At 41.9% G+C, this 25,279-nt stretch overlaps 1 protein-coding gene across 2 annotated transcripts; it reads right to left on the minus strand.

The window, feature by feature from the left end:
• Positions 1-1,866: 1,866 nt before the first annotated feature.
• LOC106652961 (mucin-5AC-like) lies at positions 1,867-23,959 on the minus strand. Of its 2 annotated transcripts, none has more exons than XM_023462592.1 (9): positions 23,135-23,959; positions 8,949-9,168; positions 7,681-8,009; positions 7,459-7,607; positions 6,666-7,395; positions 6,160-6,600; positions 4,476-6,080; positions 4,149-4,345; positions 1,867-4,078 (listed from the first exon to the last, which is right to left on the minus strand). In XM_023462592.1, exons 2-9 carry the CDS (start codon positions 9,121-9,123, stop codon positions 3,331-3,333), a joined length of 4,374 nt encoding a protein of 1,457 aa, XP_023318360.1. In that variant the 5' UTR covers positions 9,124-9,168; positions 23,135-23,959; the 3' UTR covers positions 1,867-3,330. The 2 variants fall into 2 exon arrangements, with proteins under 2 accessions (XP_023318360.1, XP_014227656.1); XM_014372170.2 differs by having other exon boundaries at positions 8,949-9,171.
• Between the last annotated feature and the right edge of the window lie 1,320 nt (positions 23,960-25,279).

The following is a 25,279-nucleotide window of genomic DNA, read 5'->3' on the forward strand; positions in this document are numbered from 1 at the left end:
GTCACGTTAATTGTTTTCAAATTTATAAATTCATCTTATAAGCATTTAATATGAGTAAGCTTGAATCATTTTGGGATGAAGAGTAATGTCCATCAAGGTAATTTGCCATTATATTGATGCAAGTATAACGAGTGTGAGTCAGTATCATAATACTTTGTCATTTTTTATATTCAGATATATTTTATGATTCAAGACTTGTGAAGGGGTCTGGGCCTCAATCGTCAAATTTGTGCAGCGATAATTTGTTTTTTTTTTTTTTTTTCAAATTAAGCGTTAATTTTTTCATATATTTTTTAGCATTACTCTCATAATAGAATTTTACAACAAAAGCATTTAATACTGATATGTCATTGGAAGGTAGAAGTGTATGATATTACTATAATGAGAGATCTTTTTCAGAGATGAAAAAGAAAGCTTGGTATTTCTCAGTTACTTATTCATATTTTTCAGTACAATTTGCCCCGAATATATTCTGCACAATAAATGCTTGACTTTTTACAACTTATCTCATTGCACAACATCGTTTAAATCTCGCTTATTGGTTAAAAGTATCACAATTCGAGACGTTAAATCTGTTATATTTTATATGACAGGGGTTTTCATACAAGTAATTTATAAGCCTGATCATAAAGGCTCGCGTATAAACTTTTTTGCATTTAAATTTATTCTCATAGGCAACTCAAAATAGATTATTTTAAAAATCGTGTTCAAACATTTTCAATACCATTAATAATTCATCCTTGTCTTAATCATTGATATGATTAATTACACGTAACTATACTTTAATATTTTAATGTATATTTTTCTAGCTCGAACAACAATTTAACCATGACTTTATCCTTTACTTTGATTTTTGCATATTAATACAAGTTTCATTTACTAGCCGAGCATATTCAGAAGGTAGTAAGATGTGTGTAAAATGACGATTTTAGAATATTGTCTGCAAATTTTTATCTGATTATTTTTCCAAATGCCGAGTGGAGGCCTTTCTTTTTTAATCTCGTTTTAAACTATTAGCTGCTCATTAGTTTCATAATCTGTGTTTTTGAAAAGTTTTCGAAAAAATTCAATGAAAAATTTTTAATAAAATGGTAGTCCTATCATTGAAATACCTTCATTACATGTATTTACACGCGATTTAATTTTTTTGCTTATAAAAAAGTTTTTGAAAATTTTATTTTTTTTTCATCATAGCATTAACAATATCCATATTTTCTTAATTAATAATTTTAGTTTGAAAAATTATAAAAAAACATGTTTCGCAATCAACGTGTTGTTTAGATTTGTAGAATGATAACGTTTTTATAATTTTGAAATATTCAGAAGTTGACTTTTTCGCTGTGGTCAATTGTATGTTTCATTTTGAAAGTAAATCATTTTTTTAATGATAATTACTTATATATCTGAGTGGTTTTATTATTTATAATATTTGTGTTCATTTTATTTTGGCAGGTGAGTAACTGATGATTCTCTACAGGGTTATACTTTTTCTTTGCAGTAATTGGTAATGTAAACACTTAATCGTTAGAAAAATGAATTTACTTATAAGACTGTTCTATCGTCTTTGCAATAAAAACTACTATTCGACATACTTCATAAACTCTTCAAAGCTTTAGTTCGTGGCACTAATAGTTTATACATCTAATTGGATTTTAAGCTATTAGTAAAAAAACACCATCTTTATTTTAACTGTAGTCATATTGGTTCATTTTATTGACATTTCTCTAATAATTTATTTTCAAATTATGCATTGATAAAAAAATTGTACAACTTGTTTAGAAGGCAATGTCTACATCGTATCAAACATTTTTGAAAATCAATTTCAAGTTTATCACCTTTTGAATTTGGAAAATCGTAAAATATTTTTGCACTTCAACAAATACATTTTTCTTCAACAACAACCTTATAATACTTTTTATAAATATGTATAATAGTCATAGTTATAGATAACACGCATAAATGCAATATAATTTGAGACATATAATAGATACAGCAGTATTTATCATCATTAACATCATAAAAGCGCATGAGAATTGTCGTAAAATATTGAAATAATTGAATATTTTTGCTTTTTGCAAAAAATTAAAATTTTCATTAACTACCTACCCACATAATATTGAAAAAAATATAAATGTGCGCTTTTTACTGCTGCTGAGCATTATTTGTTACTATTTACTTTATTTAATATATTTTTATCGTATTTATTTTACATATGTACAAGAAAGTATTGGAGCTTTTGCTTTTTTTTACGTCATTTGGTGCTGATGTCCACAGATATTAATAAATATTTTACATTCTAGTCAAAGCAATAGTATTTTATTCTAAATGATATGTTTTTTGTGATAATATAACATAATTAAATTGTTTCTTCAGTAAATAGATTGATGAGATACAATAAATACAGAACCTTTATAAGACTGCAACCTTTTTAAATCTTCATTGAGTACATCTATTTGTGGCACTCTCCATACAATCATTTTTAACACATGAGATTGAGTGTGTTAAAAATCCTTGTAATATTCAAATTTTCCAATTATTTCATAATACTAATATAACAATTTTTTTCTCTCTTTACCATACCTTTATATCAGTCAGAATTTTATGCATAGATTCTGATTTTTCAACATTAATGACGATTTTTCCGATTCTTGACGAGGAAACAGTTTATTTTTGTTCCATAGTTTAACATATAAATAGATTTCTTATCATTTTATAAAAAGTTATAAATTGTTCGAATTTTCGTACGTAATGATGAAAAGAATTTTTTTGTTTTGCACTTTTCACTTACATGCGTAAAATATGTATTTTTGCATACATATTAGAGTGGAGCGAAAAAAATTTTTTTTTCGCTTCACGTTCATATGTAACACTCATCCTGTGTAAACGTTGAATGAATGATAACAAAAGGTTTTTTTATATATAATGAATTCTCTATAACAATAAAATATATATCACAGCAAATGGAGTAAAAAAAATAAAATATGTGGAGGTAACGAAGAATTTTTGTGGCGACGCGTATCTCTTTGACAAATATGATTTATGCATATATTATATAATAATATAGGCACGCGGATAGTGCGTATAAGATACAGCTGATAAGCTACAGCGGATAGAAAGTATAAGATACAGCTTGTCAAAACTAATAGAATGGCGAAATGTATATTTGCCGATGTATAAGCTCGTCGATTGAAATGAACATGAATGTTCAGGATGGATGATCGAGGTTGAAGATGGCGAAGAAGGAGACCTTTTACTAAGTACATTTGTTGGTCGAACGTATGGCTTTGGTGTAAGACAGACATATAGATTCATGTGGCGAAACGCAACGAGTCATATGGTCCAAACTTGTACTTTTTCGGCGACGATGCACCAGCTCGCGTGATCGTAATAAGAGGATATGACGTGTAAATTTTCCACGTACTTGTCGATCAGCTGATCGAGCTCGCCCTCGCGAAACACGTGATAGTACTGATGATAAGTCATCTGATCGGAGGGAAGGGACTCCTGAGAACTGGAGCCACTGAGGGTGCCGTCGTTGCTCGTGGCCGATCTGCGACTGGCGCTGCTGCTCAGCTGCTTCTGCTGCTTTCTCGGCTCCTGTCGAGTCTTGAGCCGGGGCTGCTGCTGTTGCTGGCCTCGATCGAGCTGGGCCGCCGCCGCCGCCGCCACCGCCGTAGGCAGTTTGGCTCTGGCCGCTCGCTCGATCTCGTTGAAGCTCGACGAGGTGGTGGCCAGGCTGGCGGTCGAGGAGGTGCCCCCGCTCCGTCGGATCGACTCGCTGTCGCTGCTCATGGTGTGCTCGATCGAGTCGCCGATGTCGCTCGACTCGATCGACCGATGCTTGCGGCCCAGATGGGGCGGGGGGCTGCCGGCGCCGATCGACCTGAGCGAGCCGCTCGGCAGCTTCGTCGTGGCCGGCGGCTCGTCGAACGAGGCCGAGTCGGTCTCGCTGCCGCAGCTGCGTTGATGCGACAGCTGGACACCCTCGTCCCTCTGATTGTCGCTGCCGCTGCTGAGACTCGTCGCGTCGTGATCGCTGTCGGCCCGCTTCGTCGTCCTCGTCGCCCTCGTCTGTTTCCTGCAATTTTACCCCAGTTGAGTAATCGAGTTGGATCGAATTTCGGATTCGATCGATTGCCCATACTTACTTGGCAAGAGGGCCATCGTGCTCGGCGTCGGCCAGTTGGCTCATGCGACAGAACTGGTCGATGTCTTGGATCAGATTCTCGCCCAGACGATCTCGCAGATCCTCGAGCTGTCTGCTGCACTCCTCGTTCCAGGTGCTCTCGATCGGCGATATGTGCCTGTCCAAAGCACCGACTCCCGATCTGCTGCCAATTCCACTCTGCGCGACCAATTATACCATTTAAATAAACTCAATATTTATTTCAACGTGCGCAAGCCAACGCTTGTAACGTTGCTTTGTGTTACGTTACAAGCGTTACAAGGCAAAGAAAAGGAAAGAATGCAATTACCGTGTCGAGTTTGACCTTGTTCTTTTGGAGGAGTAGATTTTCCATGGCTTTGTCGATGTCGTTTTTGGCTAGTCGTTGGTCGTCGGATTTCGCCAAAACGTTGATCGGTCGCGACGAGGAATCCTCGCGCGATTCCTGCGCCAAGGAGTCCGAGTCGGCGCTCGAGGTCGATTTCTGGCTGGCTTTGTCCGAGTTGGCGTCGTCGGGCTTGTCGGCGCTGGCGCTGCTGTTGGACGAGGCACTGGCCGTCTTCTTCTTGTCGCCGACGACGCTGATGACGCTGCCGCAGGACTCGGGCGAGCTCAGGCCCGACGAGTCGCTGTCCAGGTCGTCGGTCTCCGGGTTGAACAGCTCGAGCGACAAGAGCCTCGGCAGGAGTTTACTGTTGGCCTGGGCCTCGGACGCTTTGCCGCTCGCCGTCGAGGCTCGACGCACCAGAGGATAAGCCGGTCTCGTTCTCGCGGCGAATCCCGGCTTTTGTTTGAGCAATTCTTTAATTTGGTTCAGTCGAGCCTTGCGACTGCCGAGTGTTTCCTCTTCTTCGCTGCAGCTAGTCAAGGAGCGATTGCTCGACTTGTCGTTCGTTTCTCCCGAGCTTTCGTCGTTGTTTATTTTGGCTTTCGAAGTCACCTCTTCAGCACCACCCTCTGACGCCCCTCCTCCTTCTTCACTGCTTTTGGACCGATGAGGTTGTACATTTTCTGATTGTTTCCAATCTGGCGTATCTCTTTTTATACTAATTTCTGTTGGCATGTCCATAGTAGTTTCTTTATTTATTGTCATCTGCACACGAGTAAGCTCGCTTTTATCCGACTTGTCGCTCGTAACTTTGGCCATGGATGTCATGTTAGCTCCGAGACTACTCATTCTCCTGACCGGCAATATTTCCGGCCGACTGTAGAGCTGCTGGCGCGGCAGGCTCGCGTCGAAGCTTCGCTTCATATCGGCGACTCGCTCGGCCAAACTGTGAGGAGCGGCGCTGGCTGGCGCTGCGAGCGGTGACTCGTTGCCGGGGAAAAAAGGCCTCGCGTTGGCCAAACTCAGCATCCTCGGCGACAAGCCGGGTGGGCTCGTCGGCGGCAGGCTCTTGGAGGTGGCCGGGAACTGCTGCTTGAGCAGCGGCGAGCAAGCGCTGTTCATCATCTTGAGTCTCTGCGAGGCGTCTTTGAGCCTGGGCGAGGGCGGCGCCGACGAGGACGAGACGGAGCAGCTGGCGGCTGCTGCGCTGCACGCGGCGATGAATTGCAAATTGGACGCCGCCGAGGGCAGAGGCGACGCGTTCATGGCCGCCTCGCCGCCGAGCAGAGGCGAAGACGACTTTTTCGGCACGTAGATGACCGAGGCGAAGCTGTCCTCCGAGTCGACGCTCGTGTCGCTCTGCAGACTCGAGTCTTTGGACGAGTCCGAGCCATCCTCGCGCGACAATCGTCGCTCGATCGGGCAGTCGATCGGCTGCCTCGTCAAGGGCGTGTCCGGCTGCGAGGCGGCTCGGTTCGGATCGGCGCCGAGCGGGCCAGTGCCGGCGCTAGCGCTGTTCATGGCACTCGCGACGCTCGTGGTCGTGGTCGATGGCGTCGCCGTCGGGCTTTCGGTCGATTTCCAGCTCTGTCAAAGGGAAAGCAACGATGATGCGCTGCTGCCGCAGGGACAATGTGTCAGAACGATGAAGCGAGTAGGGACCTACCTGGAGTATTCCGACAAAGGCATTCTTGATGGCCGCGCTCGAGACCTTCTCGATGTTGGTCGTCGACTGTCTTATGCGATTGGTAAGGCCGCTTTTCAGGAGTTGGAATCGCCTCGAGGCGCTGGCCGAGTAGATGCTGTCCCTCAGGGCTTCGAGGGTGGGCCGCCTCTCGGTGTTGTAGATGAGCTCCTCGTTGAGCGAGGCCTGCTTCATGATATTCCGGTGGACGCTCTCGCGCTCCTTGAGCCGCTCGAACGACATGATCTCCTCGTTCATGGAGCTCTGCTTGCACACGTTTCTCAGTGGATTGAGCAGTTGCGGTTGCTGCGGTTGCTGCTGCTGCTCCGCTGGCTCGGCTTCGCACGAGGACACCAATATCGTCTTTGGTAGCTCCGATAAGGAGGCCGATAATAACGAGCAGATGCCGCTGCTGGACGACGCCTAAAAGTAGATGCGAGGCAGGATTAGTTTCGGCGAGAATCATTGGAAAAAGTTAGCAGCCGTACCTGAAGGGTGGAGTTTTGCTCGTCGTCGGCAGCGCTCAGGCGAATGTCAATGGCAGTGTCTTCGGGTAGATCGTCGAGGCAAGCATCGTCGAACGCGAGGTGCTGCTTCTGCTTGACCAATTTGGGCTTGGAGGCTTGATCGGGCTGCTGCTGCTGCTGCTCGTCGAAGGAGGCCTGGCCGCTCGTGGGCAGCGGCAGACTCGACCTCGAGCGCACCAGGTCGTCGCTGCGCTGCAGCTCGACGTGCAGACTGCTCAGGCTCTTGGACTTGGCGCTCATGCCGCTGCTGTCGGAGCTCTGCTGTCGCAGCCGATCCCGTTTATCGGAGCCCCGACAGCCGCTGACGCCCAGCGAGACGCCCAGAGGGTCCTCCAAGCGGCGCAGCTCGATCGGCAGGTCGTCCACGTCCTCCTCGTCCTCCTCGTCGTGGCCGTGCTCGAGGGCGTAGCCGTTGGGCCCGTTGCTGCTGCCGCTGTGGCTGCTGTTGCTGCTGCTGCTGGTGCTGTTGCCGTTGGCGGCGGCGGCGCCGTTCTGCTGCTGCCAGTTGTCGAGGAACCAGGCCCGACTGTTGCGACGGCCACCCGCGAGCTTTTGCAGGGCCCGACGAAAGAAGCTGTAGCAGGTCTCGTTGGGACTGGACAGGCTGCTGCTCGTCGAGGGCGACGGGCTGAAGATCGGCTCGATCCAGTAGGCTTTGTTGGCTGCGACTTTGCTGCCTCGTCGCTTCTCCCTGGAAAGCCAGAGCAAAAGTGAGCTACGAGTAAGTATACGTGTGTCGAACGAGCTTGCTTACCGTTTGCCCGACAAAGAACTTTGGCCGTTTCTGTCTCGCTGACGCTGATGCTCGTCCCAGACGAAGCCTCGGGGCTTGATCGGGCTGCCGCCGGCCGAGCTGAGGCAGTAGGCTTTCGGCCACGGCACCAGAACGTCCTGCGACTCGAACTAAAGAGCAAAAATAAGCACAAGAGTTGATACGCTATATTATAAGCGAGGACACGCGAGCTTCACCACTCACCTTTCTGTGCTTCTGCTCCATGGCCCAGACCGATATGATGAGCCTGCCACCGATGCGCAGCACGCGGGCCAGCTCCTTGAGGGCCCTGACGCGACGCTCGGTGCTGGACAGGTGATGCACGACGCAGATCGAGAGGACCGCGTCGAAGCTCTCGTCGCGGAACGGCAGGGCCAGATTGTCGCAGGTCATGAGCTCGCATTGGCCGGCGGCCGTTCCGGCGCTCAGGCCTCGGTTCTGATCGCGCGCCATCTCCGCCAATTTTCTGCATCGATCGCCGCCCACTTTGAACACGTTGTGATTGACCTTGAGATATTTCCCATTGCCGCAACCTGTTGATCATGTTTCGACGTTTTTATACACATTTGCTCGCTACGACTAAACTATCGCGGTTGTTTGCGACTGCAGTAACTACATTTTGTTAAAAAATCGAATCGTGCATATTGTAAAAAAGTATGACATTCGTTTTTGACAGATGACAAATTAGTAACGCGCAAGAAATGTGCGAGGGCAGCTAAGGACGCAGATGCGATTTTGTATCCATGTACGCACAAACGTTGCTGACCTTAGCCAACATGCACACTCTTGCCTCTAGCTCGAGTGAATAATCGCGTTAAAAGGGACGATGTCATAGGTACATAAAAGAGTGCAGTGATAACAAAGTCATCGTCTCGGCTTTATATATACACATGCAGGTGGCCTTGTTCTAAGCGTGTAGCGCGACGCACGTACTACATCGATCATCAATTGTATCGAACAGTCCGAGCTAGTAGAGTAAGCCTATATTGCGTCACAACAATGTCCGTATGCTATACAAGCTTGCATATATCAATAAAAGAGAGAGAGAGAGAGAAGGAAAAAGAGCAAAGTAGCTATCTGCGGATGAAACAATATTTGAAACAACGATGGAAAAGCTGACGCGTGGGCTGCATCTGCGCGCAACACATGACACCGAGAAAGAGCAACTTTTACTTTTTATTCGTATTTGTTTATAGGCAGTACAAAAAAATTAAAAAATTATTCTATAGTGCTTGCGTTTACTTGAAGATTCATGAATGTTTTGTCACTTTTTTGTCACTCTCATTTACTTTCTTTTACTACACTTTATGGTACGGGCGTCTGACTAATTAGTTTGCTTTACTACTCGTTTTTCTTGCTCTTTCTCTCTCGGACGGAAAACGAGCGTTGAAATGAAAATTCGTCGCGTTACAGGCGTCAATATGCGACATAAGAATAGGAGAAGCGAATGAAGCAAGCATGGTATACGTTACCAATATCACAGACGAGGGCGCCGGGCTCGAGCTCTTCGAGAAACTGCTGGATCCTCGGCCGGGGCCGGCTATGGAGGGTGCGCTCGGCGCACTGCTCGTACACGTCGTGCACGTAGGCCTGCTCGAGGGCCAGGGAGCGGGCCGCCTGCTCGTTGCGTTCGGCCACGTCCGACATGGCGACGCTGCCGCTGTCCTTGCTGCGGCTCCTTGATTTCTACCGCTACTGCAAATGGTCCGGCTCATTATATAGTTGACGAAAAACGAGTTAAAGTTGTATCGGTTTATGCTTCAAAATCACGACACCGAATTAAGGAAAAGCTAACGAGGAGCGAGGAGGGATATTAGACGGCGGCGAGGTCGTTGGCACTGGGCAAACACGGGGCGCAGTTGTAGAAGAGCTGCTGCAGGGCGCGCACGACTTTGCGCTCGAAGCCGTGCATCCTCCTGCCGAGGCCGCCGAGGGAGGCTCGACCTCTTTCGGGCTCGCGGCCCAGCTCGTCGGGCTCGCAGTGCAGGTGGAGCACTTTGTAGGCCTGGCACCAGCGCAAAAAGTCCGCGGCGCCCGGCTCGGTGCGCACGAACGTCACGATGGCCCAGAGGGTGCAGGCCCCGAGGCGCTGGCGCTGGCTCTGGCCGCGACTCGAGCCGAGCACGAGGGCCGGCCGAGCGTAGGCCGTCGTCTGGTGGACCGAGCGAGCCGTGCACCTCGTGTCCAGGTACACTCGGCACACGTCCAGAAAAACCATGAGATCGAGCAGGGCGCGAGTGGACGACATGCTCGTGGCGCTCGAGGCCATCTGTTGCGCGCTCGTGTGCTATATATCTGTCGAGAGAGAGAGAGAAGCTCGGAACGCGATCGCAAGCTCCGGGCGTCTGGCGTGCACTGGCCGCCGACTTCTGCTGCTACAACGGCTCGCGGCTCTTTTCGCCACGGCGCATATACAGCCGAGACTGCACACGGGGTGGGGTATGCTCGTCGGCCGCGTACCGAGAAAACCTTGAATCTGCAGCTGTGCTACTCATGCGTAGCGCGCCACACGCAAATTGCATCGCGCTCCGAGCCCCGAGGACGAACGCGATTACAGCCATGACTCGAGCTGCCTCTCCCCGGCTGCATGAATAAAGCAACGGACAAAGCGCGCGTAACAACGTCATTTGCCTGCCTGCGAAGCTTTCACCCCTGCGTTGCTTCCGTATGCCAACTTTTCTTCTTTCTCTCCTTTCTATGAAAAGATAAATAATGCTTTTCGCAGCTACGATACACATTTGCATTTATGCACATCAATTGTTATCCAGACGAGCGGAAATATTTTTCTACGTCCTGCTGATGAAGCTAATCCCAAAAGCCTTTTAAATATAACCGACATATGTTTGCGCCCAACCGTTTTCGAGCTTCGCACGTGTATACGCGTGTACGCACGAGCGTCTACTTTTCGCTGCTCCCAGCTAAACTTTGACTTTGATTTTTTTCACACATATCTATACCCGCTTTCGTTTTATTCTGCATCAGTGCGAAAATGTTAATCTATAGTAATTACTTTAAAGTAGGGGCTCTAACTCGCCCAACCCGCGTACCAGTAATACTATTGTCATTTACTTTATCACAGTCCTGAGTTCTACTAATCTAGATTCTAATTTTTTTTTTGCCATGACTCTGATGTAGCAGTGAATAAACGTCGTGCACCGACAAGATACAAAAATAGTCGAGTCAACGCTGCGCCGACGCGTATCAACAGCGTCAGGGTTTTTATGAAACTTTTCCCTTTTGATGCCCATCCGATGTACATGAAAAAATAGTTAGAAAGCCGAGACTCTGAACCCCAATATCGCTCCTGTAAGCTATAAATGATATGGACTTCCGTTTTCTTTCAATAACTATTTTGAAGACATTTTTAACTGGAAAAATCGGGAAATTTTCCCAGTGGTATTTTTCTAAAAAGCCTTAAATTTTTTTCAGCTTCATCATACTCGAAAGGGACACATTATTTAGCGTAGCGAAGCATAGCCCTCGTGGAGTTGTAGAGGTCAAAATGATTCACTAGCGCAGCAACAGGTCCTATATTTTAAATGATATGAAATTTCACAAAATTATAGGACACACTTATTACTTATAAATAAAAAATTTACTTGAGATGTATAGCAGAGGGTCTATGTTCCGGAATAATATTGGATTTTTGTAAAAACACATATATTGAGAGAAAAAAAGCAATTTTGAGTTCAGGACAGGTCACAGAGGGGACATGTTGTATGTTTATCTCACTAATAAATCAATTTGGCAGTAATTCGAGGTCATTTTAGAACTGCAGTATTCCATCGAATGAGACGAAGTACCGACTTGGTTTTTAATTTTTTTCTCGTTTTCCACAAGTTTGGATACCAAGACACGTAATGACGTGATTTGAAATAATGAACCATATGAGAGTATCCATAATTTCCCATGGTTGCAAGGAACCTCATTCCGTGCTTTTAAAACTTTTTTAGAACCTAAAAATTAAAATAATTGTAGCTACGGCCCTTCCACATAATTATTTTACCGTACCTGCTGTAGAACTATGTACTAAAAAAGTTATTTTCAAAACACTAACAGAGTTTCCATCAATTATAAATTTAAATTTTTTATCACCATTACAAACCTTTGGGATTTTTTATTTCGAAATAAACAAATGTAGAAAAAAAATTCAGAGGAATCAGCCAAAGAATACGCATACATTTTCAGAGAATTTTTGAAAAATAAGGATAACTTTTCGACTACAAGTTCGGTCAAATAATAATAAGACGCACCTACGAGTTTTGGAGTTTTTTGGTTCAAAAGAAATTTTGAAAGCATGGAAGCAAGATTCGGGAAAACGAGGACAGTCTAATAATACATATGTTGCAGGCGTAATTTGCACACATGTAACAAGAACCTCCCTTCTAATTAAAATTTATGTTTCTCTTAAAATATCTTACGATAAATTCAATATCTTTTAAATTTTCAAAAAAAAACTTAGCATAAAAATGTATGCCTCATTCATCATAGGTTCAATCTCTTTGTGATTGAACAACATCATTGTATACGAGAATGTTTGTTCATTTTCAGGAGAGAGATTAGCTGCGGGGATGGTTTATCGATAAAGAGCTTGCATGTGTATGAGCTGAATTAAGCAGCCTTGGATGATGGATTCTATAATTATATTTGGATTGCCTGAGGGCGAAAAACAAATGAAGACAGTCACCCGAATCCTACGACAAATTATACCAACTATATTTTATTTCGTACCAATTTTTGATTATTTTTTTATTTATTTATTTCTTCTGAGAAAAGCTGCTTTCTTACTTAATTAACTTTTTTTCGTTTAGTTTAAATTACTTATCGTGTCATTTTTTAACCCCTTTTTACTAATTTTGCCACAAACTCTGTAATAATAGCACGGTACCGCGCACTAAACTATATTTCTATTCTTTTATAACAATGATAATCATTTTAAACAAAATAATGCGAAACGATTTATACGATAACTTTTAAAGTTACATATCCTATTATCTATAAATTATAAAAATTAATGTTATCTCTTTTTCTCAATTTTTGTACAGAACTTGAATTTGCTTCTTGCATTACTTGAATATAAATTGGAGCGTCTGCGAAGAATTAAATTTATAAGTTAAATCAACGTAGTAAAATAAGAATATTCAAAAATACACTTAACGTTCGTTATTTTCATAACATGATTTAATGAATGAATTTGCTTATGCATTGTCTATATGATAAAAAAGTGAAAGAAAAAGTTCATTTAGAAAAAAAATTGCGCAAGAAAAACAATGACTTTCTGCAGTTTGCATAAGCCAGTATAAACATGTGGATCCACAGCCTCGAATAATGAAGCACAGATGGCGTTTTAATGTTCTTTTGCTTGAGCATAGTACAGCAATTTGATCGGGAAACTCGCAACGAGCTTTTTATTTTGGCTATTTGGACGCTGAGCCATGACATTTCGTAGGACTACAATAGTTTCAACCTTCCAAAGCCTCTAATGTGTATGAAAAAGGAAATTAAACTAGTGAAGTATGCGAGATTTTTTCAAGCATTGGTGGTTTGGTAGCCTGATTAATCAGTTTATTCGTGTCATTATAAACTCGATGTTTTGGTACCATAGTGTTAGCTAATTTTTCATTTATTTCATGTCATTGTTATTGAAAAAAGAAATTTGTTTCAAGAAATTCAATACGTGAAAATTTCGTAAAAATTACCGAAGACAATTGATGTTTTATGAAAGTCATTGAGCAGATACAATCTGAGACTAGAAAAGCTATAAATATTACATGACACACATACACGCACACGCAATGCTAAAATAACAATAAAATCGTTTGTCCATTTTTAGCATCATTTGCGCAGAAGGAAGCTGCGTTTGGTATGGCTTGATATCGCAACGAGACATATATGAGCGCTATAAAAGGTGAATTTGCATTTTCGCGGCATAACACCGTCGACGACAATGTTACGGTCTAGAGAGACCGACAGATTTCCCTCGGCGATGTTTCAGCTCGTTCACGTATGATATAAAATTTAATATAAAAAAAAAGTACAGCAGCTCTGATCGCACGCGTAATCCTCAAAGTTGTTATTTTTGCGAGACCAATTCATAATATCTAGACAATCATGTATTGTTTACGTAAAAAGGCATTAGGGTAGATGGAGAGCGTTTAGTAAGTCAAAGTGAAATCTTTTTCGATGCTACACGTACGAACGTCGGCGAATGGAAAGTTTCTCGCATTATTATTCCTCGCTAGATATGCAGGCGATTTTTGATATGCGCGATAAATTACACCTGAAATAGCTCAAAGTTTGCTCTGTTGCACGAAAATTCGTCCATTATACTTTAACTTTAACGAGACATTTCACGTGTTTTTAATTGCTCAACTATTTATAAATATAGAAACATTTTTTACTTTGCCTCGTTGCAGCGGTTCCCGAGATAAACATTTCCTTTATTATTTTTAACAAGCTCAAGGTGCACATTATGCTATTGGTTAGGAGAAATGCGAGCCGAGCAGGCCTCAGAGTGGAGAAAAAAAGAGGCAAATAAGGTAAGAAATTTGCGAAGGCAAAAAAAGTGCGGAGCGACGAGAGAGCCGCAGAGGTAAATTTGCGTCAGAGGAGCGCGCGAAATTTCGAACGCTCTGGCTCAGGTGCGTCAATTAAAATATTCCCCGATCAGCTGTTCTATAGGTGTTTTAGGTTTATGCGTAAAGTGCATCGAGGTAAAAATACGCGTTGCAAAAGGGACTGCATTCTCTGCTCGCACGTACGAGAGCGGATTGATTGTGACGATTCTCGAGCGCTGCGATGTCGATCGGATTACGTGCTCCGCAAAGAACTGGAGTGAGCGAGGCGAGTTGAGTGCAAAATCAGACTCGACGCTGCGGCGAGAGATAGAGAGAGAGAGAGAGAATCTTAGGAGAAAGTATTGCAGATTTTGTAATAAGTGAATTCTGTACGTTTTTATGGCGGATGTTAGCGACTATAGCACGTCGTATAGGCTGCATTATTCGATAAGCGGCTAATTTTATTGCTTCGTTACAATTGACACGCTGTTAAAATATCTAGCACTTGCGGCCTAAGACGCCTTTCGACTGAAGCAACCAAGGTTTATATACTTTAATAGAGAGTACTGCTCTCGTGATTTCCGCTGCAGGATAGCAATTTCGAGTCTCCGAGAGAAATAACTCGCTCTTTTGTGTATGCGTGTGTGCACGCGCGTATCGTCTCGTTGAATTTCAACGAGGAATCGCGATAAGCCACTACGATGGCCAGTCAGCTGTCAACGACAACCTCCGACTTTATCCTATCGTATTAAGTAGGCGTACAGCGTCCACTTGAAATACTCAAATACAACGTGTGTGACAAAAGATTTCTAAAACAACACCTTTAATTATTCTTTTGAGCGGCGAACGATCGAAAAAACGGCCGCGAGAAAGAAAGAGAGACGACAAGAGTTGCGACACTCGAGCATAGTCGTAAAAAGCTATAAAAAGCGGCGCACATCGTTCTCTTAAATTAAAGGCGTCCTTAGAGGCCTTTTTTCTTCCGTCGAAACGCACGAGTAAATATATACGCACTAGTATTATGCATATACATAATGATCATTGCTTTTAAGCAGCGGCTTCTTTCGAGTATGTGTGTGCGCATGTGTGTGCGTGCGCACGCCTGAGCATATATACCATAGGAATATAAACTTTCACCGATTGCCGATGATAATGAATGGTACAAAACGCATTTCGAAGCATCGAGTGAATTATCGTAGCAAGTAAAAGGTTCAGTCGTTACTTTAGCGGTTTAGGGTTTCGTCATGTGATCTCTCTCTACTCGGCACGCGTATTACGAGTCGACTGTATACATACAAGTTGCAGAAGTTGTGCGTATTGCATGGAAAAGTGAATTTTCATTGCACTTGGCGTACTCCTTAAGACAGAGTTTGAGGAAGACACGAATTACTTTGCGCGAGCAAATTATCCGTAAATAATCAGATACATCCGTTAGGCAGATTATACGAGGCTCGTCGTGAATTGTGATGGCACATTTAATGGCATTTGACGATTGAACGTAATAGCGAATTAGAGAGAGGCGACTCGATCGTTTCATTTTTTTTTTGCCTCCGCTTCTCGGCGTTGGACTGTCGTTGTCGTACGCAATCGAGCGTTCATGCGAGCTATGCTCCTAAACATTTCGTGCAAATTACTTCCATTCCCATCGACTCGATTAGCTCGATTAGGCGGCGCAATTTTTACAACAATTTGACCTTGGTTTTTTCAATTTTTACTCTGTACGATCGTTGCAGCATCTGTCGTTGAATCGTTTCAATTGTATGGTACAGCAGAGAATTGGAGGCTCGCGAGAAATGCCCATTGAGCTCTAATAGAGCTTTGCACATTCGAATTTCGATTCGTGGGCCTGGCCAACTTATAGCTCTCGGCGTTCATTATAATTTCGCTCGCGCACGAAGCAGCCAACAATTTTCTCTCTGCTCGTAGGAAATGCATGTGATAAATAACGTACGTAATAAATAGAGCTCGCGGTGGCATTTTGAACGACTGAATTGCTAAAATTCGACGCGTGATCTCCTATAATAGTCAGATTGTTAATCATGCCACGTGACTCTACAATATGATGTTTTTTAAGCGCCTTAATAATATCATAATGGATGTGTGCTATCTATTCTCCCACATAGTAATTATACATTTTACTCACATACATACTTTCGAACGAGACTTGCAGTTGATCGGAATAAAAAGTAATGCCAACCATGTTTGAAGTAAACAGAGCATAGGTTCGTGAGTTGCAAATTTCAAGTGCCTCAGTCTGTCCTCCAGGTAAATTTAAGAAATTATTCTTTATCCAACTAGAATTCAGGACTTGCGATAAGAAAATACTAAATAAGAAAGTATAGTTGTAAAATGAGAAATGCCAGCGTTGAAAAAAAAAAATCTCTCGGCGATCGATGCGACAAGCAGTCAACCGAAACTCTTTGAAAAGTTAATCACAACTATTTTCACGGGCACCCAAACAGATGAAATTTTGACAATGTTTTTCTCACGGCTCGACGTGTGCTGCATTCCCTTGAAAAATACCACCAGCTAACTAAATATGCTAGCAATTAGTAGAAAATATAGCGCTGACCGTATCTCGTGAGAGGCACGAGAGAGTGCGATAAGAGAAGAAAGAAGAAAAAAAAACGTTTTTCTTGCTCGGGTAAATAAACACTAGTTATAAAAGGCACAATTGGCAAGGAGCAAGCGCGACAAAGTTGGGAGCTTTTTGACCTCTGCACACGTGCATAATTTCTTGATGCACATATTTCGCTTGCATTTCATCGCGTAGTCTGACATTTTAGCCTGAACGAGCTAAAGAATATTTCAACTACAATGACACTTTCTATTAAATAAACCCAATGAACTTAATAGGCAGAATCTCATTAGTAATGTGCTGTGCTTGCATTATTAAAGAAAATCATGAAAAATCATAATTGTTTTTATCAGCTCATTTACGTGGCCGCAAGGTTTTGATTTTACTTTCGGTCGTGCCAGGCCGACACGGTGGCTCTTAATTATGCTTATAAATTACATCATGATAATCGCATCGCGCGCAGCGTACGCCAGCGACGGTTCCAACATTATACACATACATCGTGTGTGAATATTGTATATACACACTGCACACATTGTATAATACACATTCACACGTAGGCGAGCAAGAGGCAGGACTTTTTGAAAGTTTTAAGAGCTCGCTGAAGATGTTCGCGGCTGACCCACTTTAGTAAATGATGATACATATGTATATTGCAGTACGTACGTACGAGTATAAAGGTAACAACGCTAATTAGACTTTCTTCGAGGAAGTATTTTACATTTTGTTGCAGTCGTGTGGAGATCTGCAAATCCCGTATTTCGGCACGCGAGAGCCATCTTTTTTTTCTCCAATTCTCATGTCCACCGTAAAAAAATTTAACTTACCAAAAAGGTCAAGACTTTGTTTTCGTTCGTGTGGACATGCAAAAATATCAAATTTTCGTGTTACGAAACTCATTGCAATTAATGTACTCGAAATAAGTACACAATCGTGAAGAGTATCCTGTCTAAATGTACTATTACACCGAAACGATGATAAGTTTGTGTATGACGTGCTTGCTCGAAGAGCTTAAAATAGACACGCGCCCAGAGAGAAAAACAAGACCTCTGGAGATGTATCAACGCCATCTGTATTTGGCTGAACATTCGGAAATTGGAAATGTTCCTCATTCTCGTGTAAGAAAAACGACTATACATCGGTATGAGCTTTCGTGTATTATTTTTCACCCCTTCTGGGTCGGTTAATATTCTGCACGATTCATAAGACGTGATGCTTAATTTCAATGTATTCGACTGGCAAAAAATAGAGCTTTCGAGCCTTTGGTGCAACGCCACTTCAATTCGATGAAATGGTCAACCGATTGAACGTAATTTTATCGAGATAAAAAGTTTGTGATGAAAACATCATTTGTGGTACTAATTTTGTGATATCTTTCATTTCAAGTAAGTACAGTTATGCACGTATTCTAAGGCTAAAACTTTACCGAAATGGCATTTAATCGAGGAATTGTTTTTATTATCCCTACAATCCTTGAACAATTTTAACTCGTTATACGCATTGATTTAAATTAGTACACGATGATATTTTTCTTTGCGTTACCATACAATGGCTCCTCTTGATTTATTCTCAAAAGATTATCGAGTTCTTTATCTAAATCTCGCCTAAGACCTCGCTAGTATTCGCTGCCTTAAACGTGCGAAAAAGTCTGAGCGCGCGTGTGTAACTGAGTATTATATCCACAAGCTATATGAGCTAGGTAATGAGAAAAGAGCGACCAGAGCAAGCTCCCTTTCTATAGCTGTGACGATGGCGATGGCGAATGCTCCAGTGAAAAATTGAAGAAAAGAAAACTACTTTTCCCGATTCTTATCTTTGCGCCGCCTCGACAATCTATGCACACTTTTTTCTCACATTTAATACTTTTTTGCAACCTACATTATATTCGAGTAACCTCTCACATTTGCTCTCGTTTTTCCATTCCTTACTACAGGGCTGACGTGTTCAGACTATAAAAATTCTATCAGTTTTTTTCTATTATTATTATTATTATTATTATTATTATTATTATTATTACCATTTTGAATAACTAAACGTTATAGGAAAATAAAATGTCGATTTTATTTGGTAGTAAAAAGCACCTCACTGCATAAATGCATAATAAAATTGAGTATGATACTCATGCTTGCGCTCCGACCCTTATAATAATTTCGCCATGACAAAAATTTTGTTACTTATGGTACTTGTATCGTAAGTTACTATTTTCAGGAATTTTTTCGTGGACAAAGCGCGATTTTGAATACTGATCTACGGTAAAATGCCTCGAATTTGTGCGTAATATCATACTTATTGCATAAATAACAATTACTTTCATTTTTTGAATGAAATATAACGCGATCAAACAGTCGAAGAAGTAATGAAAAAAACGAGCTTTAAATATTTGTTGACCTAGCTGAAAGAACAAGTTAATATAACAACATTAACACCTGAAGTAATTGTATTCACTCTCGATGCCATAAAATGGAGAAATCTCACAACTTGTAGATGCACTAGAAAAAATTAGTTTTCTCACTTGTCTACAAATATGTATTGTATTTCTTCTTTGCCCAGAATGTTTGATAGTATTCTTATAACAATAGCAGTAATTGATTGAAATATCGTGTGGCGATGCACATACAATATCGCGAAATCAATGAAGCTATCCAGCTTAAATTCAAGCAAGTACAGAGAGAAGCAATAAAAAGAAATCGTTATCGCGTTATCCAGTATTAAGATCAACTGCATTACTAACTTGCGTGAAATAAATCGAAACGATATTATCGTTGTAAAATTTCTCGTCCAAGTAACTACTTCGACTTTGACATAAGTATTCGTGTAATACAAAATAAACACGTCACGATCGCATTGAGTAGTAAGTGATTGTCATTACTCTCACGTCAATATATATGAGTGATTATCAGAAAAAAAGGAAATTTGGTGTTGTAGTTTACACAGACCGTTGAATTGGACCATCTAAGTTTGCGGCTTTTATATATTCTGAATACGAGGTTTTTTGCAAACATGGGCATTCAGGAAGTTGTAAATGATGAACAATGAGAAAGTTTTAGCACAACCATATTGATTTTTCGCTTTTGAAATTTTATTATTGAGGAAAAACTACTGATTCTACGTTTGTTATTTATCACACGAGCAACATCATTTTTTTTAAATAAACAAACAGTAGAAATGAAAAATCAGTATGGCGCTAGTGCAACTTTCTTATTGCTTATCACATACAACTTTTAGAATGCTTGACGAGAACTTGAGAATGCAACGGTGCCAATTTGTTTTATTTTGTCTAGTATATTTGAATGATCCATCGAACAATTTCGTAAACACCGTAAAACCTCGCAATGGAGAACAATACCGGCACTGAGAAAGTTTTCTTCTATTGAGAGATTTCAACGTTTGGTAGGTAGACAAAAACGAACATAAAACTGATTTTATGAAATTGAACATACGGTTATTATGGAAAATAAGGTCTGCCAGCTTAAACGGTTAAATTTAACCGGCAACAGTTTTTTTTATAATCATCTATATACATCGAGATATATGCTAAAATAATGAATATGTTCTATTTTTTGGTCAATGAAATTATTATTCATTGTGTACTGTTGAGCGCTATAAGCATGTGCGTGCGTTGTTAATTGATCGACGATAATTTTCCATGCAACCAATCCAATCCTTATATGATGACTAAATAGAGAATTAGAAAAACTTGTCTTACATATAAAAAATTGAATTAAAATGAATGGTAAAGACAGGTAAGCATGTGGACGGAGCGCCAGTTGAAACTCGCACTCGTTCTACTTGTTAAATGCATGGGTAGATGTAATTTTTAGGAATTGGTAATGCGCAGTTGCATATACGGTAGGTAGGAGCAGTTGACTGTGCATATAATGTAGTTGGTTGTTTGTCCACCAAGGCAGCATCGAGCTACAAAGGCAGTGAGCTACGGCGAAGCCTCCACAAGAAGAGGTATATTAAAAAAAAAGCGAATGGACGTAAAGCACGCATAGAGACAAGTATAAACTAGCCGGGCAATGCGGAGCATATTGTCGCTCGCGCGCGCGCAAAAGCTGTAGGTAAGCATGAATGAAAGCTTAGCGCCTGCGTCTCTGGATACGTGCAGTACGTAAGACATACACACAGACATATTTCTGCAGCGAGCGCAATAGGCAAAGCTATAGGGCCGCGTGCACGAGGAGGGGCTTGCTAAAGACAACTTATCGATTTATCCGTGCGCCCGCTAGCTTCTCTACGTACTGCCGTTCTCTTTCCAACTCGCCCTACTTAATGTCTCCGACGTACCAGTAGCACACACACACACACACACACACATACGCACACATTTATGTACATTTGTCTAGATGGCAAAGATTATTTAAATTCAACTTTACACCCAACAATTGATCAAACTTGCAAAAAGCTCATTTTTTATCACATCCGTACTTTGTGCCTGTGATTCATTTTCATAGGCATTTTTAAGAAGCCCAAACTCAAACAAAAACCTACTCAAAAATTCAAACAATTTCATACTTTTTAATGCACGAGTTATTCGTTGAATCAATTGTTTGTCAGCGTGCTTTCATGTGAAAGCATATTCACATCATTTACATACAATATTTATGCAATTTTTACAACACATGAGATTAAAAGTAGCAAAAAGAAAAAGGTACTTTCAACTTAGAACCATTGGAAACTGAAAACGTGGCTAGTGCAGTAATACTTAGCTTCGGTAATCTAGTACACGTGCAACCTTTTTGTCTTGTACAATTAAATTATGTTAATAACTGAATTACTAACTGGTTGCTTGTTTAAAATACGACTGTAAACGAATTAGTGATGTGCCATATTTCTTTATTACCGCCGATGAAATTCAGAATTTATTTTAATAGAATTGTGTTTTTGGACTAAAAGATGCTTTTCTCAGTTGATTTCCTTTTTTGAGTTAATATACAGGACATTTTGTATTTTTGATGAATCACAGCAGAAATTTCATTTATTTTTAATGTTATCTGATTTTATCAAAAATACAGAATCAGAAAAATCCGCAAATGGAAAGAGTTAAAAAAAAGATATAAAAAACTTTTTCACAAGTTCTCACTTCTCGAAAATCTAACCAGTACAGCAACAGCACATCTTTGCGCCTTATATGAGACGCTCTAGGAGCTAATAAAAAGTTTTACCGAGTAAGTGCATATAAAATTCGAGTAAGCCACAGCAATACAAAAGCTTTTAGAAATCGTGAAAATGCGACCGCTTAATAAGTTATTTTAAGCTAATAAATAAATAAACGAAAATGTCAAATGCTGGAGGAAGTTAACATGCTAAAGTTTGCATGGTAATTGAAAGATATATACGTTCCTTTGCATACTGGAAATGAACGAAAATTCAGAGGATGAGTAAAACTCGTATGTTTTTTGAATGTGAAAAAAGATAAGCAGTTGAATTAGTTGTTTGCATGTTGAGGAAGATGTAGAGTTTTGGGCCATTAAAAATAGACGCATTTATGTCAACGACCAGCTTGATCGATAGCATTGCCGCAGCTGCAGTGCATCCAGTTCGTCGCAGCTCACAGCTGCAATATTCCACGCGACTGTGTGGGTACTGGTTTTAGGTGTAGGTGCAGTGTGGGGTGCGCAGCATTACCCACTACTCAGCAGCAGCAGCAGCAGCAGCAGTCGATGCACTCCAGGTCAGCGCATGGGTGTATGGGGGGCTACTACGAGCTGCTACTCCTATATAGCCATATGCACACATGCAGTATATATATATATTATACGCAAGGGTGTATATATGCCTTGGCTCGCGTTATCTGATAAAACTAGGTTACGAGGTTCGAACTTCCTCGTTGGATTCGTTTGTATGCTTCTACGCACCGACTTTTAGCACATACATATACACGAGATAGTGATAAAGGCACTAGCCAGAGGGCAAAGCGATGATTAATCGTAAAAAATAATGCCAGCCCAACTACGTCGGTCCCGAGCTTGCGTGAGATATGGCTTATAATACGCTACGTGACAGAAATGTCGATTGGCCCGTGTCGGATTTTAGCTAAAGACTTGGCCGCTACCGCCGGACTTGATAAAGCTGCGAAACGCACCAACGAGTCGTAGTTGGACGAGCAACCAGCGAGTCGGTCGAAGCAAAAAAAAAAAAAGAAAACAGAAAAAGATAGAGAAGGAAAATAAAGTAGCTGCGCAGCGAGGCCAAAGTTGTAAGTGCATCTCCAATATATATAACTACTCATTGAGATAAGGGGCCATGTGATCCGTTTGCACATGCATCGTCATCGCTCGTCAGGCCGTCATAGCCGCCTAGCGCCTACGTCAAGCTCTCGTGCTTTCGTCACCCTCACCCACAACCTCATCTACTATACTACTATAACTTTAGACTTACTACTACTGCACTGGCAGCGCAGCTATAGCTACGACAATAATGTTGGCGCACGAAGCAGCAGCTATTTACTTTTTTTTTTGTCTTTTCCGTTCGATTCGCAACCCAAGCATTGCGGCTCTAATAGGTAAATCATACTCACTCGTTTGCTAGGACGCAGCTGACGAGCAGACGTCGCTATAGCCGTCGTCGGAACGGCAGAAGGAGCAACGCTGTCATCGTTTCGATGGCTAATTTTGCAGCTGGCGGTCGTTGAAAGCGCAGCGAGATCCGCACTGTCGAAGCTGCAGCTCAAGGAGGAGGAGTCGTTTTTGTCCGGCTGGCAGAACGAAAGAGACGACGAGGCAGACGACGACGAGCAAGACGACACGGACGACTGGGACGAGACTCTGCTCGTTGCTGAGCCGACTTTGTTATTGTTGTGGCGACGAGCGGAGTTCATATTCACTCTTTCACTCGCTCGACGTTGCGGAGATTGCTTGGCTTGTCGATGCTGCAGACGCTCGCTCGTCATCGCTGAACTATCCTGCTCGTCGCAAGCCATTGGCCCTTTGAATGCGGCTGCTCAGTCGAGAGAGCCAGGCGAGTCATCGTGCCGCTCCGGAAGCAGCGAGCTCCGACATAGCTCTAAACCAACTGCCCAAGCAAATCCGACAACGCCACGCTGCACACTCGACACTTGGCGCACGTTGCAGGTTATAGCTTGGTTCAGCTCGCGAAACTCTTGGCGCACGTTGTCGCGCAAAAAATGCAGGCGTATCTGTCAACTGGGCCAAATTCACTGCCCGGATCGACTCGAGAATGAGACACAAACAATTAATAAAGACTCGATTGCAATGGTTATTTTAACTTTGCTCGAGCTGCTCGTATCGCGAGACAGGTGCAGATTTTGTGCTCGCGAATCGCGATGCGGTTCGGACTGTGGGTATACTTGGAGTGCTTGACACCGAGACTCGGGCGAACGAGCTTTTCGCCAACGGTAGTAGCAGCAGTAAACTTTTGCTGCTGAATAATACTGCTATAGCTGCGCGGGTGTCCGTGCGCGCGCAAGCCTCCCTGCGCAGCTTTGCACTCGCGACTGTCGCTACGGCTCACCCCTATCTATCGTAGGCTGTGTGAGCCGCGCACGATGACGGTACGGCCAGCTTGCGACTGGCCCTATATCGAGTCGAGCCACTCGCGCGTCTGCGGATTTCGCCTCGTTCGCACGCGCTCGCCAGCTTTCATTCATCTACGCTCCGGTCAATGCTGCTTACCTTTCCAACATCGAAGCCGAGAGCTCCATCGTAGACGCTGCCAAAGACTCTCCTCAAACTACTGATCTTTCCACTAACCACCTCTTTAATTACTTTTTTGCACTATTTCGTCGCTTTTGATTACAACTAAATCCTACAGCTGAACAAATATTTTAACCTACACCACTTTACAAGTAGTATCTTAAAAGTAGTAATGCTACTCAAATTTGGACATGTACGTATTTAAACTTCTTCATTACCTAATTATTTTTTACAATACAAACAAAATTTTGTTAGGATTGGCTGAGTGGAGGCCCGGAGATTAACTGCCCCCCAGACAACTTTAAAGTTTTCAACTGACTTTAAGAGCCGTTTACACACTTGAGCTTAATTTTGAATTTGACTGACTTTAGCTTCAAATTTTTATACTAAATTAGGAAGGTAATTCCAGAAGGATAATTGAAAAACGCAATAAAAATTGATTTTTGGAAATTTTATGAAAAAAATGATTTTCATTTATTATGAAATTTACAATGAGTACAGATAATTTTTCCTAGGCAAACATAATTCTTCTTGTTCATTGTCCAAGATAATTGAAAACGTTCCAATTGAGGATACACCTTTATAAAAAATGAAAAACAAATTAAACGTAAAAGGTATGATTCTGGAACAATAGACAACTCAATTAGTTCAATCATTTTAGAATAGAGCTTGCACCTTTTAAATTGATTTTAATTAAAAAAAATCTTTGTTCAACGAAAAGCTTAGCTTATACACTCGGCAACAAAATTATCGCAACAAAAAAATTCATCGAAATTTTGTCGATTTTCAAATGCTTCTATCTTGGGCTAGATTTATCGTATCAACACCCTTTTTTTTTTAATTTCTTGGAAATTTTGTCCTCTTTAAATCCATATAAATTAAGATAAGATTTGAGTTAATGTTGAGTTACCAGTAGTATTTGAGCGTGACCCTAAAAATTACTGAAAAAAAATGACTGTTTGAACGTGTACCAGTACCACAGTGATTTTTTTATCGAAATCTAACATACA

The sequence above is a fragment of the Trichogramma pretiosum genome, unplaced genomic scaffold (genome assembly GCF_000599845.2).
Source record: "Trichogramma pretiosum strain Unisexual culture from Peru unplaced genomic scaffold, Tpre_2.0 scaffold8, whole genome shotgun sequence".
In the NCBI taxonomy this organism is placed as follows: domain Eukaryota; kingdom Metazoa; phylum Arthropoda; class Insecta; order Hymenoptera; family Trichogrammatidae; genus Trichogramma; species Trichogramma pretiosum.